Here is a 21,511-nt window from a genome sequence, read left to right as displayed (position 1 = left end):
CCCCTGTAGGCAAAATTGCTCCCTGTTAAGAATCACTACACTAGTGCTCCTCAAACACCTAATGTGCATACAAATCAGCTGAGGGGGGCGGGGAGGGTTGCTTGTTAAATGGTGATTTAATAGGTCTGGGATAAAGTTTGGCACTATCTAGTCTAGTGACTAGTCCAAACAAGATCCCAGGTGAAGTCCATGCTGCCCATCTAAGGGCAACACTTGCTTCTTGGAAGACAAACCTATAGCTTTCTACCAGTCAACACGTACAGGTCCTCAAGAGTACAGAGTAGATGTACACTCAAGGTTTGGATCACTGAAAATACTTTCAAGCAAGGTCTGCATATCATATTATCATACCTTTAGTTTTTAAGAATGTTTGGAGAGTGTTATGCTAAGCAAAATAAGCCAGTCAGAGAGACAACCATCACTTGATCTCACTCATATGTGGAATCTATCTAATGAACAAAATAAACTGATGAACAAAATAGATCCAGAGACAGAAGCATGGAACAGACTGTTGAATCTCAGAGGGAAGGTGAGGGAGGGTGGTTGGGTGGGAAGGGATTAACCAAAGCACTTGTATGCATACATGCATAAGCCATGGACACAGACCATAGGGTGTGAAGGTCTGGGGTGGGGGGCGGGCTAGAAGAGCTCAATGGGGGGAAAAAGGGGACATACTTTCAACAGTAAAGATTTAATTTAAAAAAATAAAGAGATTGAAACAGACACAATGAAATGGAAGATCAAATATCATAGAAATGCACACTTGAAACCTGTATAATCTTATAATCAATGTCACCTCAATTAATTTAATAAAAAGAAAAAAATCACATTAATTGTAAAAGGAAAAAACATGTGCCAATCACAGTGACATGCCATCAATTGTAAGGCAGATCTTGATTTCAGAGATACTAAACTGTGAAAACAAATGTGTAATGTAGAATCACTTAAGCTTGGATCTCATGATATATTTTTGTATAAAATCAAACTATGTGATATGTCTGTGGAGGAGTATATTAAAAAACATGCACCATCCATGATATATAAAGAAGCTCTGGAAATTATGACATAATCTGAAAACATGGTCTCATCCACATTGTTTCTTTTTTCTTCTAAATATATTTTTTGTTGATTTCAGAGAGGAAGGGAGAGGGAGAGAGAGAGAGAGAGAAAACAAACAAACAAACAGAACATCAATGATGAGAGAGAATCATTGATCAGCTACCTCTTGCAGGCCCCACACTGGGGATCGAGCCTGCATGGCCCTGACTGGGAATCAAACCGTGACCTCCTAGTTCATAGGTCCATGCTCAACCACTGAGCCACACTGGTCAGGCTCCACATTGTTTCTTGCTCAAATATTCTTCTTTTTAAGGTGGTAATAGATACTATAAATTAACATAATATTATTCACATTAAAAAAAACACAAAAGAACAAAAAACCTGGCACTCGAAAATGATCCACCTAGTAAGTGAAACTTACTTGGTATTTCTGTCACCCTCTCACTGTTGCTTTTATTTTTCTAGATGATTAGGGAAATAGATGTGTTATTATTTATACAAATGTTGGAATCATTGCTGTGAAAATATGTTTCATCAATGTTTAATGTTATCAAAGCAGTCAACCCATTCTGTATCTGCTTAGGTGCCTAAATATTCATTGATCAGAAGCATTGTAGACATAAGATCTATAATAATTCCCAGAATGGTGACAAATAAAACAGCTGAATAATTTAAAAAGTGGAAAAAAAAGAATGTTTGCAGAATTGAACATGAATAAATAAAAGGTCTTTTTTTTTTTTTGCCTTTCTAAAACGTCAGAGCGCTTTAAGAACGATTACAGCAGTTCTCAAACCTCTGGGTCTTGGGGTCCCACTTAAAAATAATTGAGAACTGGAAGAGCTTTGGAGAGCTTGCTAGGAAAGGCTGAGCATGCGCAGAACACCCCGGGCGTCCCGTCCAGGCCGAGGGTAGAGGTCAGGGGGAACCCGCTGCCCTGGCGGACCCACCCGGCGGGCAGGAAGGCAGAGGTGAGCACTAGTGGGCGGCTCCCCGGAGTCACACCTTCGCCCCTCCCACGCCATCCCGTTCCTCTTCCAAAGGGCGCCCACAGCCATCGGAAAAACCTGGAGAGGCGGACCCCAGCTCTGCGGACGCACTTCCCCTCGCCGGCAGGAAGGGAGCGGGCAGGACGGAGCGCTGCGCCCCACAGGCCGCGCATGCGCCGTCCACAGCAGGCCCCCGGAGTGGAATCCAGCGGCCGGATTCGCCGCCCCCGCCGGGAGTGCGCCTGCGCGGTCGCCAGTCTCTCCACCTCGGCTTCCCCTCCCCCTGGTCCCCCCGCGGGGGCTCCGGGTCCGGCGGGACCATGTTCAGCAGCACCGGCTCCAGTGGGCTCTGTGAGTACCGGCCGCCGCCATCCTGGCTGCCCTCTCCGCGCCCCCCTGCGCACCTCTCTGAGGAGGCTGGAGGCAGCGGGGGCCCTCGGGGTTGCCGGAGGTTTGGGGGCCGACCCTCCGTCCGGGCGCCCGCACCTGGCTGGCTCCTGGCCCCGTGGGAGGCGTCACCCTCCTTTCGGCTTGGACAGGCGAGTGGTGACGTCGCCCCGCCGCCGGCCGGGCCCCCCGCCTCCGCGCCCCAGGTGCGATGCTCAGGTGCGCTGGGGCTGCCGGAGGCCGGCCGGGGTGCGGGCGTCTCCCGGCCCGGCCCCTGCCCTCCGCGGGGCGTGTGTCAGGCCGGACGGAGAGGCGGCCCCGGTGGAGGCGATGCTGGGAGCCGCCCCCTTCCCTTCCTCGTCACCTTTGCTCCATTCATTGAGGCTCAAGCGGGACCAACTGGCTCGCCCCCCCTGATGTCAGTGCCAACCGCTGGCCCAGGAACCGACTTGTCCGTGTTCCCTCGCTGTCTCTCCTTCTCGGTCTCGCTAAGAGTTCTTAGTAAACAAAAGCTGACTAAAGTACTTTTAAAAGTGGAAGGAAGTTCGGGAGTCGTGCGGGAGGAAGGCGTGGACCTTGCGGCTGGATGTGGCTGTGATGTTTTCCCGGAGTGTCCGCGGGGGTCTCGGCAGGTGGAGGGCTGAGCGGCACCGAGAGCCTGTTAACCCAGGTCTCACTGAGCTAGGTTAATGCAGCGGTTCTCAGCCTGGGGGTCGCGGCCCCTTTGGCGGTCGAACGACCCTTTCACAGGGGTCGCCTAAGACCATCCTGCATATCAGATATTTACATGACGATTCATAACAGCAGCAACATGACAGTGATGAAGTAGCAACGAAAATAATTTTGTGGTTGGGTCACAACATGAGGAACTGTATTTAAAGGGCCAGAAGGTTGAGAACCACTGGGTTAATGGATTGGCGTTTGGTAAGGCGGCCTGAATGTTAACTAAACAGGACTGAGATGAGGCACGGAGACAGCAACAGTGAACTGTTGGAGCAGGTGTCCTTTTGCAATTGCTTGTCACCGGTAGTACTGCATCATTTTATACATGTCAAGTTAATCTTGCCAGAGTCCAGGGCAGGTGACATTTCCAAATAGTAAGGGTCCGTTGTTAATGTTAAGAATCTTATTTTTTTTTTTTTGAGAGTGAGTTAGTGTCAGAGCCACAGGCATCATTCTAAATATTTCTCACTCCTCAAATTCTCAGGTTTTGAAGTGGGCTTAATTATGGTTTCCCTTGTTTCATAATTTGATTTATGGGATCTTTCAAGCATTGGCCTCAGAGTACATTACAACGAACTACCCTTTGGATAAAGAACATTATGACTGTTGATGAAACTGAGAGTCAGGAGGGTGATGTGATTTTCCCGGGGTCCCACGGTGAGCCGCACACTGGTGGATACAAAATTAATGGTAGAATTCTTCAATTTTAGTTCTTTCAGTATTTTGAGCTACCCTTCCTTGCTGACCAAAATACATATACAAAATTAAAGAGGCAAGTGAAATCCATTATTGGTTACTATACTGTATTAACCATTATATTGGCCAAGTATGCACCAATTTGATACATTGGTAACTCTGGGGGAAAGTAATACTTGATTATCTGTGGCACAGGATGGATGAGTATTGAATTCTAGGAACCAAACTGCTGCCCAGGGAGAGGCCTAGGCCAAGGGCTCCTTAGCTGTCTTGCCCTGTTCCTAAAATAAGTTTATCCACAGCGTAAGAGTTGATGGGATGGATAGCCATTCCTCAGAAGACCATGTCTTAAGTGCTTATTTAACAAACATTCTGGGTATCCCCTTGGGTCAAAAACTAGTAGATGCTGGGAATGCAACGTTGAACAAGTCTTGGTCCCAGTGTTGACAGTGCTTAAAGTGGAATTTAGGCACAGTTTTTCCAGGAGTGGTCTTTTGGCATGTCTGGGTGCGAGCAGTTACCCTGCTTTAAAATTTTTCTTTGCAAGGTTGCCCACTGAGAGGGAAGTGATATCCTTTAGGTAGGAAGTGTGGCTCTTCGGTAAGTCAGAGTTCTGAATATTCTGCCTACCCTTGCCCCCATGGGTAGTGAACAACATTCTCTTTTTGAGAGAAAAATCCCTGCCATTTCCTACTACCTGCATATTTCCCACGTGGTGGGACTAGTAAGGCAGTGGTATTTTAGTTTTACATTTGCTCCCCCAGTTCATTTATTCATTCAATAAGTGTCTGTTGAGTACCCGTACAAGCCACCCTGTTTGTGTACAGAGGATACAGTGGTAAGTAGGATAAAGGAGACCAACATCAAAGAGGTTAATAAATAATCAATGTGATTTCACATAGTGATAAGTGCCATGAAGAAAATAAGAGGGCAGTGGCAGGGACAGGTTATGGTGGACTTCTGCTTTAGCATTTGTGGTCAGGGAAGATGACTGGGAAGGTGACATTTGAACCGAGACCCCAGTGGTGAGAGGGAGCCAGCTATATTAGTTTGTTGAAAAACATGCGTTTTGCAGAAAGGGAATTGCAAGCATAAACACTCTGAAACAGGCATAGCAGGGCATTTTCTTTCTTTCTTTCTTTTTTTTTTTAATATATTTTTTTATTGATTTCAGGGAGGAAGGGAGAAGGAGAGAGAAATAGAAACATCAATGATGAGAGAGAATCATTGATTGGCTGCCTCCTGCACATCCCCTACTGGGGATCAAGCCTGCAACCCAGGCATGTGCCCTTGGCCGGAATCGAACCTGGGACCCTTAAGTCCGCAGGCTGACGCTCTAGCTACTGAGCCAAGTTGGCTAGGGCAGCAGGGCATTTCCAAGGCACTAAAGAAAGCAGGGGCCACAAGGACAATAAACCCAGGGAAGGGCATTTTGATTTGCTCTTTTGTTATAAATAAAACAACTTCTTCACAATCTTTCACCACAATGACTCTGATCGCCAGACTCTTGATCCCCTGTCTCCAGTTTACAGCTCACTTCTGGCACCTTTATATCTAGTTTGGAACCTATAGTTAATTTCATCAAGACTCAGAGACTTGGTGCTGCTGTCCTGCTATGCTCACCTAGCAAAACCCCAACCTCGTATTAATCTATGTGACTCTGAGCTGAGTCATTGGCATGATTGCTCAGTTAATTGGGATTTGTTCATCTCTCTATGCTCTTCCTTTTTCATCCCTGTCCTCAAGACTATTCCTAGTTTCTACCCACTCACTCTTAACCCGTCCAAAAAATGACTGTTACCTGGGCCTAGCCTCTCTCTAACTTGTTCATGTATCCACACTTTAACAAATGTTAAAGAAGACTTCCCACTGTAGGTGATAACTTGTGCTGATTTTTGAGGGATGAGTAAGAGTTTGTCAGATATACAAACTTTATTCCTTTCTCCCAATTTAAAAGAATGAAGTGACTGGCCAGTGTGGCTCAGTGGTTGAGCCTTGGCCTATGAACCAGGAGGTCATGGTTTGATTCCTGGTCAGGGCATATGCCCAGGTTGCAAGCTTGATCCCCAGTGTGGGGTGTGCAGGAGGCAACCAATCAATGATTCTCTCTCATCATTGATGTTTCTCTCTCTCCCTCTCCTTTCCTCTCTGAAATCAATAAAAAGATATAGTAAATAAATAAATAAATAAACAAATAAATAAATAAATAAAAGAATGAAGCATCCTTTTCCTAACTGAGGCTCACCCTAAACCAGCCGTGGGCAAACTACGGCCCGTGGGTCGGAAAAAACTAAAAAAAAAAAAAAAAAGACCGTACCCTTTTATGTAATGATGTTTACTTTGAATTTATATTAGTTCACACAAACACTCCATCCATGCTTTTGTTCTGGCCCTCCGGTCCAGTTTAAGAACCATTGTGGCTCTCGAGTCAAAAAGTTTGCCCACCCCTGCCCTAAACTATTCTTAACTCATTCTTTGTTGCATTTTCTAGTAATGCTTTATTCTCTTGTGAGAGAATGAACCTGACACCTGGTTAGAGCTGATGTTTTCTCCGGGGGTGCTTTAGTGGGATCTTCAGAAACTCCTAGAGTATTTCTGATCCCTTACCTATGGAAAGGAGTATTTTCTGTATTATTGAATTGTTGTGAAGATTAAAGAGTTGATATGTGTAAAGCTCCTAATCAGAATTAATTTTTTTTGTTTATTTATTGATCGAGAGAGAGAGAGAGACAGAGAGAGAGAGAAAATCATCGATGTGAGAGCGGAACATTGATCTGCTGCCTCCTGCATGCCCCCCCATCAGGGATCGAGCCTACAACCTGGGCATGTGCCCTGACCGGGAATCGAACCAGCAACTGGATGATGCCCAACTAACTGAGCCACACTGGCCAGGACCAGAGTTAAATTTTTTTAGTTGGATTTTTCTCCTTGAGTCTTAAAAATGCTGAAGCATAACACTTCCATTGATCCTATCCTGAATCTTCCCACTGTTGACCACTTTATTTCTTCTTCCAACCAAGCTTCTTGAAAGATGATCTTTACTTTTTGTACTTTTTCACTTTCCTTCACTCTTTAGCCTCTGCAATCAATCAGCTATTCTTTAATGGTCACCCACTGTGGCATGGCTCTATTCTTGGCTCATTTGTCCAGTTATTGATTTAACGGGTATTTAATGAGCACTCCTGTGAGCTAGCCATTGGTGCTTGGGATTCAGTAGTAAATAAAAGACAAAGGGTAGCTGTAATCTTAGGTAATAGAAGTTATAAAACATAGACTCACTTTAAAAATTAAAAGTATCCAGTTCAGCATTTTAATCAACACTTTGATCTTCACTCAAAGGTAAGACTTTTTCCCAGAAGACTTCTGGTTGGCAACCACCTGCTGTGAGAGAAAGGTGTGTGATTGGCTTCTGCTTAGATCTCTATTCCTTAGATTTCCCGTTTCTGACCTTACTGGCTTCTAGATTGGGTAGAGTGGGAGGAGGAAGCAATAGTGAGAAACTAGGATGATTCATATGTGGCTCTCTGAGCTTGGCACATGATTAAAGGTGACTTTGTTTTGTGGGCTCTTTAGAAATTCTTGAGAAACTCCTATCCCAGCTACTCCCCTGACCTGGAGGAATCCTTCTTTTTTTTTAATCATTAATTTTTTTCAATTATTGTTGATATACAATATTATATTAGTTTCAAGTATATACCCCAGTGATTAGACATTATAAAACTTAGTAAGTGGTCATTCTGAAAAATCTCATACCCATCTGACATCATACATAGTCAATATGTCATTGACTATATTCCCTATGCTGTATTTAGACCCCCATGACTGACTGTATTCCCTATGCTGTATTTAGACCCCCATGACTACACTACGACTACTAAATTGTACTTCTTTTTTTTTCTTTGTGTACACATTTAGTTTTATTGTAACAAAGCAACTTGTACACTTTAAACGTTTAAAACTGAGCATCATTGGCGAGCTAAAAAAAACCCACAAAAAATAAAAACAAAAAAAACCTGAGCATCATCTTTCCTTTTCAGTGAAACAACAAGAAAATTTAAAAATAAACAGGAACAAAATTACAATAGAGAAATGTCAATTCTGAATAAGATCCTACAGGTTCTGCTGATTTCTTCCATTGAGTGGCAGGGCTCAAGTCATCATTAGGAGAGAATTTTATTTTAAAAGTGTCATCTTAGACTGCAAGGATGTCCGTTAAACATCACGATTAAACATGTCAAAGGAGAAGCCATGTTGTCAGAATGCCCACTTAACCCACCCAAACATCTCAAACCCACCCTTTGCTGACCTTCTGTAACCCCCCTTTAAAAAATTTTTTTTCATTTTTTAAACAAAAGAAAGTAGACAGATACATGTTGGTAATTGCTAATTGTCCATATTCACATAGAGACACAGTGTAATCTCTGAGCCCAATATACAGAGAAAGGAGGAAAAAAGCTAGAATTCTATGCACTACTACCCAGGGGCCTACCACTCTCCAGCTCTCAACAGAGCTAAGGGAGCAGAAGGTTTTTCTTTTTTCCCCACAGAGCATGGTGGTGTTGATTCCATTATGTTTTTCTTGAGACAGGAAGGGATAAAAATGAATTTGGAACAGAAAGGGGCAAAGATTCTTTTCCCACTGTTTTCTGCTCAAGGTACATCCCCCCCCCCCCCCCCCAAATAAGGTGAGAACCATAGTGTAAAGGAGAGAAAAGAGACCTCAAAAACAGGGCAACTGAGCATAAGGGGGGGGGGGGGGGGGGGGGGAAGGAAAAGAAAAAAAAAGAGTGAAACTGGAGAAAATGAAAAAAGGTTGGAATCTATCAATGTTCATTAGTCATTTTCTCCTTCATCTTCCTCTCCTTCTTCCCCCTCATCATCATCTTTGTCTTTTTCACCTTCATTCTCATTCCCTTCTTCATCAGTATCTTCCAACCCTTCCTCTTTTTCATTATCATCATCATCATCTTCTGCTTTCCCTTTTCATCATCCATGTCAGGAACCAAGTAGTACTGTAATGGATTTGGCCAAATGTCAGCTTTGATGACTTCTCCTAACTCATCGGCACCTGCATCAGAATGGTCAGTAAACCAGGTAAAGAAGCTTTCTGGTTCCTCATGCTGTCTCTTCCTGCTATTCTGTGTTTGACTTGAATGTTTCATCAAATCCTTTCCAGATTTCCATTTGATTTCAGTGGACTTTGAAGATAGATCACCACTCTCATTCATATGAAATTCTTTGGAGAGAACTTTATTTTCGAAGTAAGGATTTTCATCAAAATAAAAATCTATTCTGTAACCTGACTTAATATCTTCAAATTCTGTTACTTCAACTCTTATCAAATAATGCAGCGCCTCTTCATCCTCTTCCCCAAGCAGTGCAGACACTTGTGGATGGTTACAAACGTTGTTACCCCAAAATTTGGGATTTTGGCGATCAATTCTGACCTCTTCTGAAAAAATGGTTGGCGGAGTTTGTTATATTCCTGTTCTGCTTTCAAAATCTTCTCACTGGCTTGTTCATTAAGTCTGTTTATTTCATTTTGTATTTCATCAATATGTTCAATCGCTTCTTGCTGTTCTTTCCCCCCCTTTGGCACGTCCTGAGGGGTCAGCTTCTTCTCCGGCTTGGGAGCTGAAGGCAGTTTCGGTTTCTTCATTTGAGGTGGGAGCGAGGACTGGCATTTGGGGGCCATGCTGTGAGGAAAATCCGAGGATCTGAACGCTGGGAAGTCACTGGGCTTGAAGGCGAGTTGAGCACTCTAAATTGTACTTCTAAATCCCTTCACCTTTTTCATCCTCCCCCCAACTCCCTCCCTTGTGGCAACTGTTCAAAATATTCTCTCTATCTATGAGTCTGTTTGTGTTCTGCTTGCTCGTTTGTTTTGATTTTTACTACTAGATTCAATTGTTGATCGGTATGTATTTATTGCCTTTTTATTGTTCATATGTTTTATCTTTTTTTCCCTTCTTCTTAAAGAAGACCCTTAACATTTGTGTAAAACTGATTGGTGGTGATGAACTCCTTTAGCTTTTTCTTGTCCGGTAGGCCCTTTATCTGACCTTCAATTCTAAATGCTAGCTTTACTGGGTAGAGTAATCTTGGTTGTATGTCCTTGCTTTTCATCACTTTGAATATTTCTGCTATTCCTTTCTGGCCTGCAAAGTTTCTGTTGAAAAATCAGTTGACAGTTTTATGGGTGTTTCCTTGTAGAGATAACTAACTGCTTTTCTCTTGCTGTTTTAAACATTCTGTCTTTGACTTTAACATTTTGCATTTTAATTATGATGTGTCTCAGTGTGGGTCTCTTTGGTTTCATCTTGTTTGAGACTTTGTGCTTCCTGGACTTGTGTGTCTATTTCTTTCACCAACATCAGTTTCTGTCATTATTTTTTCAAATAGGTTTTCAATTTCTTGCTCTCTCTCTTCTACTCCTGGCACCCCCCATGATGAGAATGTTGATATGCTTGCAGTTGTCCCAGAGGCTCCTTACACTATCTTCATATTTTGGGACTCTTTTTTTTTTCTCTTCTGGTTAGATATTTTTTTGCTTCCTTATATTGCAAATTTTTGATTTGATTCTTGGCATTCTCTACTCTACTGTTGATTCCCTGTAACTTATACTTTATTTCAGTTAGTGTATCCTTCATTTCTGATTGGTCCTTTTTTATGTTGTTGATGTTCTTAGTAAGTTCCTTGAAGTTCTCAGTAAGTTCCTTGAACATCCATATAACCATTGTTTTGAACTCTATGTCTGGTAGTTTTCTTGCTTCCATTTCATTTAGTGCTTTTTCTGGAGATTTCTTCTGTTCTTTCATTTGTGACATGTTTTTTTTGTCTCCACATTTTGGCTGATTCCCTATGTTTGTTTCTGTGTATTAAGTAGATCAGCTGTGTGTCCTGGACTTGGTAGAGTGGCCTTGTTTAGTAGGTGTCCTATAGGGCCCAGTGGCTCTGCCTTCCCAGTCTCCTGAGCTGGGCACTCCAGGTGAGCCGCTATGTGAGCTGTGTGCACTGCCCTCTTGTAGTTGAGTCTTGGTTGGCGTCATTGGGAGGGATTGACCCCCCAGGCCAATCAATTGTGAGGATTGGCTGTGACTATACTGAAGAGCTGCTGTGCAGGAGTCAATCCTATGGAGCAGGACTTGCTTCAGTGGGGCTTTGGTGCTCACTGAATCCGCCCTTTGAGTGTGTCACTCATGGAGGTGGTAGCTTTGTATCCGTCGTGGTCAAAGCTGATCACTGGGTGTACTGGCTCTGGAACCTCCTGGGAAGTTCAGAGTCACGCAGGAGGTGTCCTGCCTAGGGCTACCCAGCATGAGCTACAAAGCCATTAGTAGATGGCTGCTACTTGTATTGGTCTTGGAGGTGCCCAGGAGAGGCCAAGCTATGAACCAAGTAGGGCTGCCCCTAGTGCATGGCTTGGGGCACTTATCAAGAGGTATGCGGCATGCTGAGGTCAGCTGCTGCTTGTTTGAGATATTTTAGGAAAGTCCAAAGAATGAGGCAAGAGTGGAAAAGCCACTAGAAATGGCTTGGATGAGCCTGCAAGTAGGGAGGGGCAGGGCCTCAGGAATCACCAGGGTGGGGCAAAAAGTATGAGCCATGTTGATGGAGATTCAGATATGGTGCTCCACCTGCCAACTCTGTCAGGAGGGCTCAGCAAAGGAACTCTGCCAGCACTTCTGTCTGGGAGAAAGCTGCCCCTCCAGCTCTCTCCCTCATGCCAGACAAATTAATTCCTCTCCAAATGTCCCAGGTTCCTTTCAAGTTGCTGCCCCAATGCTGGAGCTCAGAGGGAGTGAGTCTGAGTAAGTCCATGTGCAAGCTCTTTAATAGGAACTGCCTAGGACTCCTGCAGCCTTTGTGTCACTCAGCCACAGTCCCTTCAGTCAGAAGTTGTGGGGCCTTTTCTTTGGGGCACTGGAATCCTGGGCTGGAGGGCCTGTTGTGGGGCAGGGACCCCTTGCTTCTCAGGGAAACCTCCACAGCCAAGATATCCCTTCGAGTTTTAAACCGCAACACATAGGTGTGGGACCAGCAGTTCTGCAATTCTGCCCCGAGTCTCTACTACTCCTACCAGTCTTGATGTGCTTCTTTAATTCCCTAGTTGTAGGACTTCTGTTTAGCTAGATTTCAGATGATTCTGAATGGTGGTTCTGTATTTTAGTTGTAATTTTGATGTGGCTGTAGGAGGTAGTGAGTACCACGTTTACTTAACATTGTTGTCTTGCCTGGAGGGGTGCGTCTTTATTCTTGTAGGCTTTATTTGGTGATTCTTCCTTAGCCCCTAGGAACTTAGGTCCACCTATAGTTTCCTCCTTCTGGAGTAATTTTGGCTTGTTTGGGCCACTGTTGGACTGAACCAAAGGTGACCTTGTGTTGGGTCTTGTATGTAGCCTACCTCTGTTCTGCTGGAATTGCTGAATTTTGCCTTGGTTGTACATTTTGGCTTTTCCTTCTGCTCCCTAGAGTTCTCAGGGTGGAAATCCACTGTACTGTCACCTCAAGGGTCACATATTTAGCTCACTGAATAGGCCCATAAGCATCTCACTCAGCTTGCTGTGAAGGCGTGGTCATACTCTCAGCACTTAGATAGTTCACTCCACAAATGTCCTCTCTTCACTGTAGAAAACTTTCACTGTTTCATTCACTCTTTTTATGTTTATAATCTGACTGAGAGAAGTCTGAGTCATGTGACTGCTTTTGATTAATTTTCTTCGTAAATTCTGAATTTGGTGTGGAACCTCTATTTCAGGGGTCCTCAAACTTTTTAAACAGGGGGCCAGTTCACTGTCCCTCAGACCGTTGGAGGGCCGGACTAGAGTTTAAAAAAAAACTATGAACAAATTCCTATGCACACTGCACATATCTTATTTTGAAGTAAAAAAACAAAACGGGAACAAATACAATATTTGTATTTGCATGTGGCCCGCAGGCCGTAGTTTGAGGACCCCTGCTCTATTTGATATACAATAGTCCATGGTACCTTAGTGGAAACTATAATTTTATTATCTTATTTTAGGTAGGTTTCTGTTTTGGGGGCCAAGAATCATTTGGCTGGCCTCTTTAAAAATGACTTTAGGGAAAAGGAGACATAGGTAATACTATATGTAATACTTTAAACATATTCAGACACTTAGCACCTTAGCCTTTTATATATATAAGTTAGGATATTTTTGTAGTAGTTAATGTGCTGTAGTTATTTTTGTTTGCATATTTTTCTTTTCCCCTTCTCTTCCTTTATTAGTCAAATTATCTTCCTTCTCCAACTTTTCCCAACTTGTCTCAATATATTTTAGTAATGACGGTAGAAACTACCTTAAATCAAGCTACTTTAAAAAATGCATTTCTATGGAATTATAATAGATACAACCTGAAAAAGAATGTCTTGTAGGTAATTTACTCTAGCATTTTTTCAATTGTGCTTTGGTGTAACACTGGTACTGTGATGGTCTCCATAAGTTTATTTATTTACTTATAAAAATATTTTCATTTATTTCCGAGAGGAAGGGAGAGTGAGAGAGAGATAGAAATATCATTGATGAGAGAGAATCATTGATTGGCTGCCTCCTGCATGCCCCCCAATGGAGAGAAAGCCCGTAACCTGGGCATGTGCCCTGACTGGGAATTGAACTGTGACCTCCTGGTTCATAGGTTGATGCTCAACCACTGAGCCATGCCAGTCGGGCAAGTTTATTTTTTAATTAAAAATTGTTTTATGTTTATTTTTAAACAAAAATATGTATTGTACGGTTTATTGTATTTCCCCCCTCCATTAAGGTATTATTGTCAAATAAAAAATTGTATATATTTACAGCAGACTTGTGAAATGATTATTGCAGTCAAATGAATTAACATATCCATCACCTTATATAGTTATTTGTGTGTGGTAAATACATTTAAGATCTACTCTCAGCAAATTTCAAGTATAGAATACAGTATTATTACCTATAGTCACCATGCAGTACATTGCTTAAGTTTTAACCTTCATTTAAATTATGATTGTACATGAGCATTGTAATTTAGCCTTCATTTAAATTATGGTAATCTTTTCCAGACATTTTTCTCAAGACTTTATAAGTTGTGTTGCCATTGTTCTAATTTTTCAGTGCTTATGTCACTTTAGTCCTTTGAGTGTAGCATGACAGTGGAAAGAGGTATAGTAGCTACCCTTATTCACAAAGCATACTGTGCTAGGACCTCCTGTGGATGCCTTAAACAAAGGGTGGGGAACGTCCAGCTCACAGGCCATATAAGGCCTGCAAAATCATTTGGTCTGGCCCTGCAGGGCATTAGGGGTGAGTTATTTAAATGTTTGACCAAATATAGCAGGCTAATTTTTAAGTTGATGACTTTGTATGGCCATGAATGATGTTATAAATATCCAAGTGGCCCTTGGCAGAATAAAAGGTTCCCCACCCCATCCAAGGAATCATAGATTATACCAAAGCCAGTTGTCTTGCCACCACCAACATGTGTTCTGAATACAAATACAGAGGTGACATCTGGTGTGGTCGTACACATTTTGGCTAGTTTTTGCCAAATTTCTGTCTTAGGTGCTGTTGCCTTCCCAGGGTGAAGGACGTCAGTGACCATTTGTTTTCACTGAAGTAGTTTGTTGGTTATGAACTTCCTGGTCCAGATAGTTACTGTGTTGTTCGTGATGTTGGCCAGTCTTCAAGCAGCCAGGGAAGAAAAAAGACTATTATAACTTTAAATGATATATTTGTGCCTCTATTGATTTGTCAACTATAGATTCTTTTTGTAGATTAGATGAGGAATTTGGATATGTGCAGTGTATATTTACAATCTGTTCTATAATGATAATGAAGCCTTCCATACTTTGTCCCATAGGTTGATTTTATATAGAAAATCAAAACAATAGCTATATTTACATTATTATGATGGTCTAATTACTGTAGAACCAAGGTGTGTGATTAGAGGCCTAGAAGAAAATAGAGCCCTAGGTCAGAAAACCTGTGCTGTTTCAGGGAGTCTCCTAATTTCTTGTGACATTCCTTCACTATTCTTCCACACACAACTACTGCTCTTTCTTGAATTTTGCATTATTTTCTTCTTGGATTCGTCTTTGTTTTGTTCCCTGGCATCTCGCTGGAGTAAACTTTTTTGTGTAGAAGACACTGGTGGTCAACTTTCTGATGCTTGCTTGGCCATTCTTGTACATAGTGAAAGACTGAATTAGCAAATAGCTGGTGTGGGTTTCCTCTTGATTGTGGGTAGGTCTTTGTCCTCAAGAGGCTCATACCTTAAAAGGCAGGGCTGACTGTAGATTCTTCTCAAGTTTGCAGAGCATGTGAATAGGCTTGTTTCCATATAGGGTGCAGAGGTGGGGGAAAGGTGGTGGGCTAAAGACAGTGAAAATCCCCTGCGGTGGCAAAGTGAGATGGGCTTGGCTCTTCTTATGAATTTACTCCTGAGTAAAGCTGCCCTTCTTCTTCTTTTTAAAATATGCTCTTAATTGATTTTTTTTTTTTTTTTTTTTTGAGAGAGAGAGAAAGGATGGGAGAGAGAGAGATCAGTGTGAGAGAGAAACATCGATTTGTTGCCTCCTGCATGCACTCCGACCGGGGATCAAACCCACACTGGGTATGTGCCTTGACTGGGAATCAAACTGGTGACCTTTCAGTGCATGGGACAACTGGTTGGGGCACCCTTCTTACTATCCTCTCCCCGTTCCTCACCCCTCATTCCATGTTATCAAGGTTGTCATCTCCTTTAGAAGTTTAAAGTTGCCCCAAGCTCTTTATTTTTTCTTAGTCCTCCAACCCTCTTCATGTTCTCTATAAATAGATTGTCCCCTTTCTTTGGAGAGCATTTCTTGGATTTTATTTTGGGGACCAAGTCTTTTCTTCAGCTGGGATGGTTGAACAAATGGCTCTGTGTGAGAAAGAATATGAGATTGTGTCAGGGGGTGTGGGTGGGGGTTTGTGGAAGGCTGACTGGCCTAACTGTCACAAGTGCAGGAAAAGCTCTCATACTATTGAGGATTGTTTGAAGAAGATGTGGGCCCAACATTAAGTGCCATTGAAACAAAAGTAAGGTAATGACTCCCTTTTCTGTTCTTTTTCACCCTGATTGTATTAGAGAAAGTCTCAATTTGGTGCTTGTCTGAAATACCTCCCTAAAAGGAGCTAGTTTCCTGTTATAATAGGAGGCAGGCCCAGATTTTTCTGTCAACAATAATATCCTATATAATAAAAGGCTAATATGCAAATCGACCCAACAGTGGAACAACTGGTTGCTATGACATGCACTGACCACCAGGGGGCAGACACTCAATGCAGGAGCTGCCTCTGGTAGTCAGTGCACTCCCACATGGGGAGTGCTGCTCAGCCAGAAGTCGGGCTTACAGCTGGCGAGCGCAGCAGCAGTGTTAGGAGCACTAAGGATGTCTGACTGCCAGCTTGGGGTGCAGGCCGGGCTGAAGGACCACCAGCACCCCCCCCCCCCCCCCCCCCCCAGTGCATGAAACTCGTGCACCGGGCTTCTAGTTAGAATATAATAAGGTGTGTTTATTTTTGTAGTTACCACCTACTGAAGACAAAGTGACAATTTCCACTTGCTCTAGTGATATAAAGTTTCCTTTATAATATGTTAATTTAACTAAATCATAGGTGATTTATTTATTTATTTATTTATTTAAGTATCTTTTTAAAAAAATTAAATCTTTATTGTTCAGATTATTACATTGGTTCCTCTTTTTTCCCACCATAACTCCCCTCCACCCAGTTTCCACCCCACCTTCCGCCCTCACTCCCCACCCACTGTTCTCATCCATAGGTGCACAATTATTGTCCAATTTTTTCCCGCACCCCCACACCCCTTTCCCCACCAAGAATAGTCAGTCCATTCCCTTTCTATGTCCCTGATTCTATTATAGTCACCAGTTCATTCTGTTCATCAGATTATTTATTCACTTAATTTTTAAATTCACTTGTTGATAGATGTGTATTTGGTGTTCATAATTTGTATCTTTACCTTTTTCTTCTTCTTCCTCTTCTTAAAGGATAACTTTCAGCATTTCATATAATACTGGTTTGGTGGTGATGAACTCCTTTAGCTTTTTCTTATCTGTGAAGCTCTTTATCTGACCTTCAATTCTGAATGATAGCTTTGCTGGATAAAGTAATCTTGGTTGTAGGTTCTTGCTATTCAGCACTTTGAATATTTCTTGCCACTCTCTTCTGGCCTGCAAAGTTTCTGTTGAGAAATCAGCTGGCAGTCGTATGGGTACTCCCTTGTAGGTAACTGACTTTCTTTCTCTTGCTGCTTTTAGGATTCTCTCTTTGTCTTTTGCTCTTGGCATTTTAATTATGATGTGTCTTGGTGTGGTCCTCTTCGGATTCCTTTTGTTTGGGGTTCTCTGCACTTCCTGGACTTGGAAGTCTATTTCTTTCACCAGGTAGGGGAAGTTTTCTGTCATTATTTCTTCAAATAGGTTTTCAATATCTTGCTCTCTCTCTTCTTCTGGCACCCCTATAATTCGGATGTTGGTGTGCTTGAAGCTGTCCCAGAGGCTCCTTACACTATCTTCGTATTTTTGGATTCTTTTTTCATTTTGCTTTTCCAGTTGGGTGTTTTTTGCTTCTTTGTATTTCAAATCTTTGACTTGATTTTTGCGATCCTCTGGTCTGCTGTTGGGAGTCTGTATAATATTCTTTATTTCAGTCAGTGTATGCTTAATTTCTAGTTGGTCCTTTATCACAACATCGAGGGCCTCACTAGATTTCTTGAGGGTCTCATTAAGTTTATCGGCGGTTTCTAGAAAATTCTTGAAAAACCTTAAAAGTGTGGTTTTGAATTCTATATCCAGTAGTTTGCTTTCCTCCATTTCTGTCATTTGTGTCCTGTTTCTTTGTCTCGGCATTTTTTATGCTTCGCTGTGTTGATAGAGTGGCTTTCTGTGCTAAGTGTCCTATAGGGCCCAGTGGCTCAGCCTCCCCAATTACTTGAGGTAGACACTCTTGGTGCACCCCCTTGTGGGCTTTGTGCACAGTCTTGTTGTAGTTAAGCCTTGATTGTTGTAGGTAACACTGGGAGGATTTGACCTCCAGGTCAATTGGCTGTGAGAATCAGCTGTGTCTGCAGTGGGAGAACTTCTGTGCTGAAGACACCCTTATGGGGCAAGACTTGCTTCAGTGGGGCTTTGGTGCTAACTCTAAATCATAGGTGATTTAAAGGAAAATATTAAAGAATAGGATAAGTGATACTGGGATATAGCAAAAATTGTGCTATAATGGGAATGGCTGAAGTTTGAGAAATAATTTTGATGAATAATTATTTCTAATGAATCTAATGACTAATTTAGATTATTCTGATTGCTCATGTCCCTCCCTAGATCTTGGTATTTATTTATTAGTTTCCTGGACTCATTTGGAAGGAGACATTTCTCTGGTGTTTTGAGGATTCTTTTATTTCAGTATGACTGGAAGGGAGAAGTGGACAGGGGTACAAGGTTGCTGTCTTGAACTGTAATTTAATCTTGCTATCTTTTTTGTTTCATTGCTTTTATTTGATTATTTAACCCTTTCAGAATTAATTTTAGTGTTTAGAGTTTAAGTGAGGCTTTTTCTCCCCATCAACTAGGCAATCTCAGCACCAGTGGTTAGAGATGCTTAGCACCAGTGGTTAGCATCTCTACTCACAAACAGATTAGGTGCTAAAAGGCCATGTACACATCCAAACTAAAAAGGATTTTAAGCTTTTTTTTTATGTTTTTCTATCAAACAGGAGTGGAAGAGGTTCCTTAGTTCATCAAAGCTTTAAAATTAGACTAGGACTTCTACATTAAACATCTGCTGAGCAGATAACTCCCTGCCCTGTCTATTTTCTCACATGTTCTAGTGGATTTTTTTGTAGCTATAGTATCCTTACTTGTCATCCTACTTGGGTTGATTCAAGATTCACTGGGTCATTGAACATATAGGACCATCCCTGGCTTCTCATGAAGCTGTTACCAACAACACTTCATCACTCTTGGCCTTACGATTCTTAGCCCTGTTTTAAATTAACATTGTTCTATTAAATATCTCAGTGATTATTCTCTAGGCCAGACTTTGAGAACTGACAGGCCACACAGATGAGTTTTGTTTGATCTGTGTGTTGATGGTGAGTGTAGAGGGGTGGAAGGAGAGTTACCTTCCAACATTTTAAAGTTAGAGTATTTCAAACAAAAATCCAGATTTCTCTTATCTCTTGAGGTGACTATCTGGCAACACCAGGGCTGAATTGTTAGGTGACAAAAAAAAATCTAATGATCATGCACTTTTGCCATCTACTTTCCCTGTTTCACTGACACCTGCCTAGCCCATTGAGGCCCTTGAATTTACAACAGATTTTGTTGCCAATAATCACTCATTTTACCTTTTTAAAATTACTTTTTTTCCCCTCTTACAGTTTATCACATAGGTTTGGTACTATCAATAAGCTTCCTGGTTCATCTTTTCAGAGTTGTTTCTACTGTTGAATAATTTATCCTGTATTTATGTGCAACATTGATAATTTTCTTCTTTTGGCTTTTAAAATTACTATCTACCTAATAATAGGATAATATGCAAATTGGTCAGGACGCCATCACGTAACGACAGATCAGCAGGCTGCGTCCCTGCCCCCAGCTTAGGCAGCTGCAAGGCTCAGAGTAGGTAGGATAGGATACGATAGGAGGGGATAAGAAAGGAGAGGGAGAGGAAGGCAGGCCTGCATGCAGACAGGCCGAGAGGAGAAACAGAAATACAGAAAGGGAACAAGAAAAAGACGCAGGAATGGAAAAGGGAAGGAAACTCGGGGCTGCATGCTGGAGGGGCTGGCGACCGTGGGGGGGCAGAGCAGGTGTGCTTGGCGAGGGGTGGGGCACAGGCAGCACAGAGAGAGGAGCCCTGCCCAGATGCGGGAGGAGGGCGGTGGCCCCTGGTGTGGGCCATGGCCCCTGGTGTGGGCCATTGGCAGGGAGGTGCCCGCGGGTCTCAGGATGCAGGGGTGGACTGTCCGAGGCCTTCTGGGTGGAGGTGCTCCTGCTTAGCGGCAGTGCCCAGGCTGCACAAGCCTTGGCCACCCTCGCTGGGCCGGGCGCCCCGTGCTGGGAGGGTAGGTGCAGCTTAGCTGGGGTGGAGTCGGACACTAAGGAGGGTACCTCTTTCATCCCCGAGGGCTGGACCCCAAAGACACTGGCCAGGGTTAGGTTGGTGGTGCATTAAGTGTACTTGGTTGACTAGAAGTTGGGGCGTCCCAGGCAGGGAATGGGAGGAGGACGGTGGTGGGGAGGCCGGGGAATTGGGGGTGGTGAAGGCGTGGCCGGGGCTTTAATATCAAAGTGCATTCAGGCGGGACTGGAAGCAGGTCCCAGACAAGAAAGGGGAAGGTTTAAAAGAGAAACCAGTGAACATGGCGGTGGGAGGGGGGGGGGGGGTTAGGGGGGCAATAATAGGGAAGGTGGGAGGGAGGCAGGGTTAAGGCTCACAAGGGAAAGGCGAATGGGGGGTAGGGGGAGGAGTAAGAAGGAGACAGATGGGGAATGAAGGGAGAGAAGGGAGGAGGGAGGGAGGGAGAGGGTCCACGGGAGGTTCAAAGGGAGGGAGGGAAAGAAAGCAGGAAAGAGAAGGATGCTAACATGGGGTGAGGCCAAGAAAATAGTTAAATAAAAAGAAGAAACAGAATGTGAGAGTGAGAGGAGTTTAAAAGGAGGAGTTAGTAAGAAAATTAAGTACAGGGTGATTTTTTAAAAATGTAGTCAGATATCCCCTGAGGGCTCCTGGACTATGAAAGGGCAGAGGCTTGGCTGAGGCCACCACCCCCACCCTGTGCATGAATTTCGTGCACCGGGCCTCTAGTTTCATTATAATTGTATCCCTTGTCTAATTAGCACTTTTTAACAATTACTGTTTTTTATGCTAAATGAAAGACTTAATGTTTGTATAAAATCTTTCTAAGAAGGATAAACTGGAGTCCAGCATAGTGGCAGGACCAAAATAAACGTATAGGTGCCTAATGCATTGTAGATAATTTGCAGAGGTGACACATTTTTGCTGGCACACAAGCCTTTATGTTAGGCTCTGTTTTAGAACTTCCTTTTACAGTTTTCAATTGCTCATCCTCCCCCCCCCCCCTAAATTTTTGTATCTACAAAACAAGCCCTCTTCCTTCATGCCATTTTTTTCCCCCTGGAAATTTCTTGGCCTTTTCTTTTGTTCATTCTCCTGATACAATTTACAAGGATTGGTCTAGTAACAAGTGTTTATTGGCTGCTCTCACGAGGCAAGCACTCTGCTCAGTTGTTTGATTTGTGTGAGGAGCCATCAGTGTGGCAGGTGCCCAGTATCATTGAAGTCTCCTGGTTTATTAGGAACAAGGGCGGATTCATGGATGGCTTAGAGCATTTTACTTTTAGACATCGTAGGGAAGTGAGTATAAGTAACAAAAACAAACTTGGGACCTTTCGATTCCTGGGCAGTTTTATGGGAGTCTTCGTTGAGATGATCACCAGAAGGCACTCCCTCCTCCCTACTTGGTCACTGAGGATAAGTTTCATTGACTTTTTTTCTAGGAAGCTAGTAGGCCTGAAGAATAAATTATGGTGGGAACAGAAGGTATCCCTTGCAATACATCGGTTACTGCACTTTTGTGAACTTCCACACTTATTT

General features: G+C 42.9%; 1 protein-coding gene and 1 pseudogene across 2 annotated transcripts in view; one reads left to right on the top strand and one right to left on the bottom strand.

The window, feature by feature from the left end:
• The first annotated feature begins 2,289 nt into the window (after positions 1 to 2,289).
• UBAC2 (UBA domain containing 2) overlaps positions 2,290 to 21,511 on the top strand; it is a 185,749-nt gene continuing 166,527 nt past the window's right edge. For both annotated transcript variants that reach the window (XM_070408663.1, XM_070408664.1), the window contains exon 1: positions 2,290 to 2,396. In XM_070408663.1, the coding sequence (XP_070264764.1) occupies positions 2,366 to 2,396 (31 nt within the window). In that variant the 5' untranslated portion in view covers positions 2,290 to 2,365. The remainder of the gene's footprint in view (positions 2,397 to 21,511) is intronic.
• LOC139006110 (protein SET-like) lies at positions 8,685 to 9,546 on the bottom strand (annotated as a pseudogene).

This window comes from Myotis yumanensis, unplaced genomic scaffold (assembly GCF_028538775.1).
Source record: "Myotis yumanensis isolate MYYU_CA2020_CCGP unplaced genomic scaffold, mMyoYum1.0.hap1 SCAF_3, whole genome shotgun sequence".
Classification (NCBI taxonomy): domain Eukaryota; kingdom Metazoa; phylum Chordata; class Mammalia; order Chiroptera; family Vespertilionidae; genus Myotis; species Myotis yumanensis.
The sequence above is the reverse complement of the archived record's forward strand: the minus strand, read 5'-3'. Positions and strand labels throughout refer to the sequence as shown.